The 8,912-nt window shown below is 42.4% G+C and overlaps 3 protein-coding genes across 3 annotated transcripts; 2 read left to right on the top strand and 1 right to left on the bottom strand.

The window, feature by feature from the left end:
* Positions 1-3,501: 3,501 nt before the first annotated feature.
* BDR25DRAFT_330040 (O-methyltransferase) lies at positions 3,502-5,575 on the bottom strand (the record flags this gene model as incomplete). The annotated part of the gene is made up of 5 exons (XM_033692496.1): positions 3,502-3,522; positions 4,232-4,937; positions 5,032-5,158; positions 5,210-5,336; positions 5,390-5,575. 5 exons carry the CDS (start codon positions 5,573-5,575, stop codon positions 3,502-3,504), a joined length of 1,167 nt encoding a protein of 388 aa, XP_033539700.1.
* Positions 5,576-6,202: 627 nt separating this feature from the next.
* Positions 6,203-7,303, top strand: BDR25DRAFT_386095 (uncharacterized protein; the record flags this gene model as incomplete). The annotated part of the gene is made up of 1 exon (XM_033697981.1): positions 6,203-7,303. The coding sequence occupies one exon, from the start codon at positions 6,203-6,205 to the stop codon at positions 7,301-7,303; it is 1,101 nt and encodes a 366-aa protein (XP_033539699.1).
* Positions 7,304-8,064: 761 nt separating this feature from the next.
* On the top strand, positions 8,065-8,862 carry BDR25DRAFT_386094 (uncharacterized protein; the record flags this gene model as incomplete). The annotated part of the gene is made up of 1 exon (XM_033697980.1): positions 8,065-8,862. The coding sequence occupies one exon, from the start codon at positions 8,065-8,067 to the stop codon at positions 8,860-8,862; it is 798 nt and encodes a 265-aa protein (XP_033539698.1).
* Between the last annotated feature and the right edge of the window lie 50 nt (positions 8,863-8,912).

Here is an 8,912-nt window from a genome sequence, read left to right as displayed (position 1 = left end):
TAGCTGCCTTATTAGCTGCTTAAAGCTTAGTAATTTTCTATTACACTAACACTAGCTTATGTATAGTTATTGCTGCCCTTTTTAAGGCTTTTTTTTTAGAGACATTACCCCTCTATAACCCTCTCTATATGTAGAGCTACTTATAACACAACTAATATCTACTAGAGATTGCTGCCTGCTGCTGTAATCTACTATAGTTTACTACAATTTGCTATAGTTTACTATAATTTACTATAGTTTACTATAATTTGCTGTAGTTTACTATAATTTACTATAGTTTACTATAAATTACTATAGTTTACTTTATGCATCTTTTAACACTAGTAGGCAATCTCTTACTAACACCTTTAAGCATTAGCCTATTATATTTAAACAGTAGTTAAAGAAGCTAAACTAGCAGTTATGTAAGTAAAATAGCTTATTAAAGTATTACATGTACTACATTAATCTTTGTAGTAATAGAGAGGCAGAGGCAGAGGTAGAGGCAGCGCTAGAGCTCCCTAGCGCTTTAAAAAATTTCTATAAAGGTAATAAAATATATAAGCTAAGGCTCTATAACTAAAGCTTTAATGCTAAAATAATTAAATTAAAAATATTAGGTAGCAGTATTAGGCATAGTGTAGTAGTATTAGGCAGTAAAAGGAACAGGTGTAACATGTAATAAGGTAGGCATAGTTAACTACATAGCCTTCTCTTGCTTATAGAGGTTTAGGCTAGACTAGAGACAACTACTAGTGCTAGTGCTAGCCCTAGCATTATCTATATATATATTATACTATGCAAGAATACTTAGCTTAAGTATTCCTATACATACTTTTTAGTATAGTAGAGAAAGTTACATAGTATTAGCTTAGTAGGCAGAGCGTCTACCTTATTACACAACGCTAAAGACTGCAAGGTGTAAAGGGGAGAATGTAAAAAGTATTAAGCAGAAAACACAGGTTATAGAGAGGGAATATAAAATAAGAAAGTAACAAGAAAGAGTAAACTTTAAAGTTAAAAGCAAAGGTATAGAGGCTAAAGAGCCTATATACTCTGTGCTAAGCCCTTAGGATACTTAGAGGTTAGATAGCTGTAACATAACTGTAATAAAAAAAGACTATTATAAAAGTAAGAACATATTAAAAGCTAAAGCTAGCTATTATTTACATTTTTAGCTATATTAGTGTGTTAGTAATTAGTTACATGCTATAGTTAAATGTTGTTATTATATATTTATTACCTATCTAATACTACTTTACTAAGCATTATGCTGTAACTATTCTTTAACCTAGATAACCTACTTTAATGCGCTAACTATTACTGTTGCGTAAAAAGAGCATAAGGACCTTGCGTTGCGCACATAGGCTTAGTGTTGCGCCTGTGTTTTAGACAAGCAGCCTAAGACACTTAGCGCCTAAGCTCTTTATAAGCCTTTTATAGTTAATAGACTTACTTCTTATTACTCTCTAATTAGTAGTTGCAATAATTACTCTAAGCAAGCTTTGCTTTTACAGATTATTTATAAACTGTTGTAGTATTTTAAGTTACTTATAAAAACACTATAAATTAATCTAAGTTAATAATATTTTTATTTATTAGTAAGTTAATTAAGGCTGTTATATTATAGTTAAGTTAAAAGTAGGTATATAGTAACTAAAAGTGTTTAGAGAGAAATTAGTCTATGTTTTCTTTAAGTTTATATTAAAGCTTATGTAGAAAAAAAAGTAAGTCTTTTTGTTTTCTATTAAACAGCAAGAGATTAGGAAGTTAGTTAGATTTTATTACTAAGTTAGAAAAGTTATAGGTTATAAGTAGTGTTAGGCAGAAGAAAGTTAAGCTATCTTTAGACTTCTAAGTAAGCTTTAAGGCTAGTAAGTTCTTAGTTCCTACTACTATAATAAAAGTTAAGGCAGAAATAAACTACTTAATAATATAAAGCTGTTTTTTAAAGTCTTTTTAAAAAGCTTTAAAGCTTATAATGTAGCAGCTTTTCTATAAAGTAAGCGCTTTTTAAAAGGCTTTTTAGCTTACTTTAATAGCTTAAAGTTATGTAAGTACTAAGCTTATTAAATTAAATTTAAAAGCTATTCTTAGCTAAAGTTTTAACATAACATAATGTTATAATTATGTATAAGTAAGGTTATAAAGCTTTATAGAGGTCTAGTTTAATTACTACATAAGGTATTATAGTAAGTATAAGACGTTATGTAAGAAATAAGAAAGTTTAAAAGAAAATTAGTAATTAAATACTTAGCTTAGAAGTCTAAGCGCTTTAAGTATAAATTAAGCCTATTTTAGGTTTAGTTAGTATTAAGGCAGTTTATGCTTAAGTTTATGTCTGTGTTATGTTGTGTTTGTGTTAGACGTGCACTAATAATACTCTAGTACGCGTCTAATACAGTTATGTCTAGGATCCGGGGAGGATACTGTGACAAGTGTAGGTGTAATAAAGAATTTAGCTTAGTAGAAAGTATTTAACCTTTTAGATTAAATTTAAAGTAACATAAAATTACATAACTTCTAAACCTTAAGAAAGGGCTTAGATTTAGGCGCAAGGTTACGCCTTAAAAAGAGATAGGGCTTTATAATAACTAGCTATCTAGGTGTTTCCTAGGCTGTTGTAGACTGGCCTAGACTGCACTAGGCAGTCCTAGACAACTCTTAAACTGTGCTGTTAACCCTACACTTCCTAGACAATGCCTACCTTGCCTAAAAAGCTAGGCATCCTAGACAGGTAATACTTTGAACTGGACCTACAGCATACTAGATCTGTCGCTACCAGCGCTGCCGTGCCTGGCTCTCTGGAGAAGTATATAGCCAGTTGTAGAAGCCCTCTTTAGATAGCAGAGGATTGCCTTAGGAATTAGGCGGGTACTAATTGTACTCCTATGTCACAGTCACGCCCTTGTTGGTCAATACACCTCTTGATTGCGAAGTGTATACCCTGTTTTTTACAGGCGCCCCGCCTGCCAAGCCGATACTATACGACTTTCCCCACTGTACCAAAAGGTACGCACGAGAATACTTAAGCTAAGTATTCTCGCATAGTATTATATATATATAGGTAATGCTAGGGTAAGCACTAGCACTAGCGGTTGTCTCTAGCCTAGCCTAAACCTCTATGAGCGAGAGAAGGCCACGTGGTTGACCGTGCCGACCTCGTTACACTATCCAGCTTGACAACTAGCGACCTAGATCTCCTAAAATTTTGCAGGCTCCCTAATAGAGCCTGTCTTAGATAGGTCTTAAATTCTAAAGATAATATATTGTGTAGTTAGAGAGTTGCATTAAGGTGTAGTTGTAGGGTTATTAAATGTCCTGCGCAGGACTTAATGGCGCAATACTCTGCTAAATCTTGTTAGAATTAGGTTACAAAAACGCTAGGATATAGCTAGAGACTGTCTCTATTACCTATTAAAATCTAACCTAGTTTAGACAAAAAGTGGTAGAGCTACAGTAATTCTTAGTTAAGCTAGTGCATAGTGGAGGAGGTTTAGAACCACAATATCACCTAAAAAATCACAAAAGTCCCTTAGACAGCTAGGGAGATGGGGCTTGCCCCTGTCGAGGCTCTCTCCCCATCCCGTCTGAACTTGCTGAGATAACTGACTATATAGTAGATAAAACAGCGTTAGTCCTAAACAGAAAACTAGTGTGGTCAAGCACCCGCATTTACGCTTGACGCAGGGTCACGTGAACTAAAGGCATGTGCGACAGATTCCAATGCTCAGATCCGACAAGCCGTGATTTAATTTTTGAGAAAACTAGGTTCTTGCTAATGTAGACAGATCGATAGCTGGATGAGGTATTACGGCATCATTTGTTAGGGCGTCAACCGCCAAAGATATCCGAAGACCCCGAAGACCCTAGCCGGCATTCCATCCTCACTTTCCAGGTAACATAGATGGGGTTGGAATAGAGCTCAATCAGATGGAAAAGATGAGGGATATAAGTTCATGCCCCTGCCGTACAATAGCATGATGGGATATCACATTTGAGAGCGAGATAAAGGGGTGGAGGGACTCAGCAACATGTAACATAGGAAGTTGGTGGGAATACTCAACTATGACAGCTTTTGTGGAATTGCCGCAATAGAATGAAGTGGAGGGATAGGAGATTCCCAAGGTCACTGCTTCGATAGATAGATAGCTATGGTACAGCTCCCAAGCTAGCCCGGCATCTTGGATCAAGCCTTCTTCGCCTCAAGAAGACAGCCAGCCCCTGGCATCGCAACTTTCGCTCTCCACACCTTGACCAACTCAAAGCCGGCCGATTCCACCAATTTCCTCCACTGTGACTCTGTTCTCTCGAGCGAAGATAATCTTGCCATCATGTGTAGATCGAACCTGGCCTCATGAATGGAGACTTTGGATGACTCCAGGATACCTTCGTTGATTAAGAGAATAGATTCATCGGACATTGCAGATTTGACGTTCTGTAGAATTATTCGAGCTTGCTTATCAGGCCAGTCGTGCAGCACTGTCCTTAGGTAGTATGCTTTCGCATTCCGCACCAACGCTGGTTGCGGTTGGAAGAAGTCGTGACCTATGGCGGTAATGCCGTTAGGTAGGTCTACAGCGGCTTCAATCACCAATGGGAGGTCTTCCAGTATAAGTTGGCCTGTCAGTGTGGGAAAACACTGCCTGAAACGAATGATATCATGTCCTACACCACCTCCAATGTCAACAAGCAATGGATCCGTTGCTGATTTCACCCGAAGCTTCTCTTCTACAGGGTAGAACTGGAACCATTCATCTCCTCGACCTTTCCGCTGTATGCCCATGACAATGTTAAAAGCATTCTGTAGCCTTGGTCGTGCAGACAGCCAGTTGAAGTAGTGGTTGTCCGTGCACTCCGCGTACTGCCAAGGGCCATTGAAGGCGTCACCCGGACTCCGGTACCCTCTCTCAGCGAAATAATCGGGCAGCTTGGTCATAGAAGGCCCGGCAGTCGACCTCCAGTTTGTGAGTTCAACCAATCATTAAGAGGGACGGAAGGAATGAGTATAACAAATGCATTCGGGCCGGCCCTTTTGCCATATTGACTTACAGGTGAAGGATTGCCGCTGCAAGAGGTGAACCTGAAGAATATTCAAACGCTAGGGGTCTCGGGGAGTACAAGTCATCTCCTTCCTCTGCAAATACACCTCTGCAGGCCAATAATCTCACCACCCGACCTCCGCATGATGAAGTTAGTAAAGATTGAGCAACGGGAGGATCATACCCACGGACGAGCACGGGGTCGCAGGAGATTTTGGATGCAATTTTCTGGATCGAAACCGGCCCATTCGCTGATACCACGGCATCCATGAGGTTCATGTCTATAGCCAATCTAAACGCAACGGCATCATACCCCTTCACCGGAATCAGCAATTCAGATATCTCCTAGCAACCGTACCGTTACTCACCGCGAGCATCGTGCGAAGCGTGGTCTCGGCCGGAGTTTCTAAGGCGTCTCGCAATGTAGTGCAAGCAATCAACAGATTTTGGCGCTCCTCTTCCGTTACGTTCGAAGGAACGACTTGGGCCGTAGCTTGCATATTCGTCATAAGCCCATGAATATCCATAGTGAACGAATTAGGGAGCATTTCCATCTCGGAATCAGGATATTTCTGGCTTTTAGCATCTGTAATGGGAAGCGGCCATTGTTATCTTCGCAGGTGAAACTAATTTCGAGTGGACAGGGACGAATGCAGATGGAAGGATGAAATTAAATGAAATTCCAAATAAGAACTAGAAGGATGACATACCTAATGTAGAAATCAGGGCGGAAAATCAGCCTTATCATGCCAAGGCAATATCGAAAGCGCAGCGTTGCAGCTGGCATGAATACGAGAGTTGCCGAATGCTCATCTAGCCGCATCTGGGGACCCTCAGACAGATCCCTAGATTGCATGAAACGAGCCACTCAACCTCGCCCATTCATGGCAACTCCGATACAGATCATCTGCATGCTCTTCACCGGGATTTGAAACATACAGGTGAGTATTACAAGCACAATAGGGATTAAACTTAGTTGACATGGGGCAGGTGGAGGACCAATGCTTATCTTTTGCTCCGCAAAACCTTTGGCTGGAATGGGTTCGCCAAAAGGCGAGGGACGTACTCGTTTCTCACCCTGAAGGCTATATCAACTCGGACGTTGGGCATTGCGGACACTGCAATCCTTTGACAAACTCGATTATTGTGTATCGTTCTCTCACAAGCTTCCCGGCGCCACCATGGGTCGACAGACAATTCGCTCCTCCCACGCAAATGATCCACGCCGTCAACCCACTATAAAGACGCTGATCCCCTATGCGGAGCTCATTCGCCTCCACCGCCTGGGTGGGAATCTCAACATCTTTTTTCCCTGCTTCTACGGCTACATCATCACTGTTCTGACTACGCACCCTTTGCCGAGTCCTCCTAAGGTCTTCGGATTTCGCCTGCCTCTGATGGTTGCATCAGCATTCCTACTCCGATCAATGGGATGTGCATGGAACGATATTATGGATGCCAGCGCTGATCGTCAGGTGGAACGTACTCGATCCCGTCCCATGGCTCGCCGAGCGATCAGTGTGCCGATGGCCTGCTTTTTCACAGCAGGTCTATTCGTCTTGTGGATCTCGACATTGATACCACTTATTCCGGATCATGGACATCTCGTTGTCTACACTCTGCCGCAGATACTCATGGTTCTGATTTATCCACTTGGCAAGAGAGTGTCGTATTATGCCCAATTTTGGCTAGGAATCACACTTGGATGGGGCGTTTTTCTTGGTGCGGAAATGGCAGGTTTCGATGTTGTCACCCATATCACCAAGGCATTCGGAGCGTTGCTTGAGGGGAAATATGTTCCTATAAGGCGGCTATCACCATTGAATGAACCTCGTGTGCATTCTCTGGGTGCCTGCTATGCCGGGTATGTCGTTTGGTCCGTTATTTACGACACAATATATGCCTTCCAAGACGTCCGAGACGACAGAAAAGCTGGATTGAAGAGCATGGCTGTCCTCCTTGGAGCGAAAGCAAAACCCTTGCTAGCAGTCCTATCGGCCTTTCAGGTGTTAATCTTTGCGTACGTTGCCGTGCTTATCCGGGCCGAACAACTTCCAGATGCATTTCACAATGTGCTCGAACCCCGCGATATCCTTAAAAACATGTGGAGCTATTTCCTCTACGCTGTCCTAGGCAACTTTGTGGCTCTGGCTAGCATAATCGCGAAAGTTGACCTGGAGGACCCGAAGAGTTGTAATTGGTGGTTTCAGCACGCAAACATCTGGGTCGGTGTAAGCATTGGGGCTGGATTAGTAGCGCAGTATATTTTCATGGCACTCTAATGTGTAGAACGTGAATTGATATGGACTCCTGGTGATGTGCTAGGGTTGAAGTGGATAAGATCTGGAAGCTGGTTGTAGCCGGTTTCTTTATGGCTTGTTGGGATTTATTTTTTTGGCGGAACCCTAACACAGTGCTGATTCGCAAGGTATCCATTGTGTCAAGCGTCTCCAATCGCTCTATAGCCCTCCATATTCTGTGCGGACACGGTGAGGTGGAGAGGCCCTAAATGGGGTTTGTGTAGCGCTTTAAGCCACATCGACCTTCAGTGGTACGTTCGCCATGACGTTTTGCTTAGTTCTTCAGTTACCCTGTTATGGTGAAATGCGTGCTGATCCTTCCAGGGGTCGAGCATTGAATCCTGTCCAATCCCCATTATCGATAAGTCCCTAGAATATAATCACAGTCTGGGGACTCAGATCCATCAAATATATTCGAAAGGATAAATAAATTATTTGCGTGCATTAGCTTTTGCTCGTGTACATATTTTGTGAGCATCCTTAGCCTATATTGATTAGGAAGGTAAGATGGTGGGCATTGGAATGCGAATAGTGCGGGGATACGAGGCAGATTCTTGAAGGATTGAGGATTCGTCTCCATGTATTATGTGATCTTCTATCAAGCTGGAACATCAGTTGGCAAGGTAAAATGTCGTGGCAGCTCCGAAAACACATTTAACAGGCCAGCAATAAATGACAGCAGCTGTACCTGCTTCTCGTCCCGCCGCCACCCACCATCATCGCGTGGAATCCTCGTCGAAACAATGACTTCGAACCCTACCATTGTAATTTGCCCTGGCGCGTGGCCCGTTCGGTCCTTCTTTGAACCCCTCCAATCTGCCCTTTCTGCCTTGTCTCATCCCACCATCATTTCCATAACCGATTACAGCAATATCGACACCCTCTTAAGCACTCCCTCTAATCCCGACGCGACGTCTTTGCGCCAAACCCTTCAGACCCTTATCGAGACCTCGGAAAGGGAGGTCGTACTCCTAATGCACTCCTACGGTGGAGTGTATGGACCATCTTCCATCTCCGGTCTCAGCTTCCGCGAACGGCAATCCAAAGGCTTGAAAGGTGGAGTCGTAGCGCTGATCTTCTTTACATCATTCAACGCTAAGAAGGGAGAATCAGCTATGGATGTCCAGGGATTCAGTCTCTCTGAGGGCAAAACTCCGGACTGGGCGCATTATGAACCCGACACGGGGCTCGTAGAACTCACGAAGGCTAAGGAAATGCTGTATCACAATATGCCTGACGATGAAGCTCAGAGATTGGCGGGTGTGTTACCAAAAATGCCGATTGTCTGTTTTGTGAGTAAATTAGAGTACGATCCCTTTGGAGACGAATGGTACAATGGAGCTTTCGGGTACGTGTTCTGCGGAGGAGATCGAATGCTGCCTCTTGAAGCACAGAAAATGTATGCAGAACGGGCTGGTGTGACAAGATCCAGGGAACTCAAGGAGAGTAGTCATAGCCCGCATCTTGAACAGCCGAAGGAATTGGCTGAGGCGGTTGTTGCAGTTCTAGAGGATATCATTGAAGACTTGCGCCGGAAGTAGGAGAAGAAACGAATCCAAATTCAGGCTATTGCTACCGCTGCCTTTGATGA

This window comes from Lindgomyces ingoldianus (assembly GCF_010093535.1).
Source record: "Lindgomyces ingoldianus strain ATCC 200398 unplaced genomic scaffold BDR25scaffold_70, whole genome shotgun sequence".
Classification (NCBI taxonomy): Eukaryota; Fungi; Ascomycota; class Dothideomycetes; order Pleosporales; family Lindgomycetaceae; genus Lindgomyces; species Lindgomyces ingoldianus.
The sequence above is the reverse complement of the archived record's forward strand: the minus strand, read 5'-3'. Positions and strand labels throughout refer to the sequence as shown.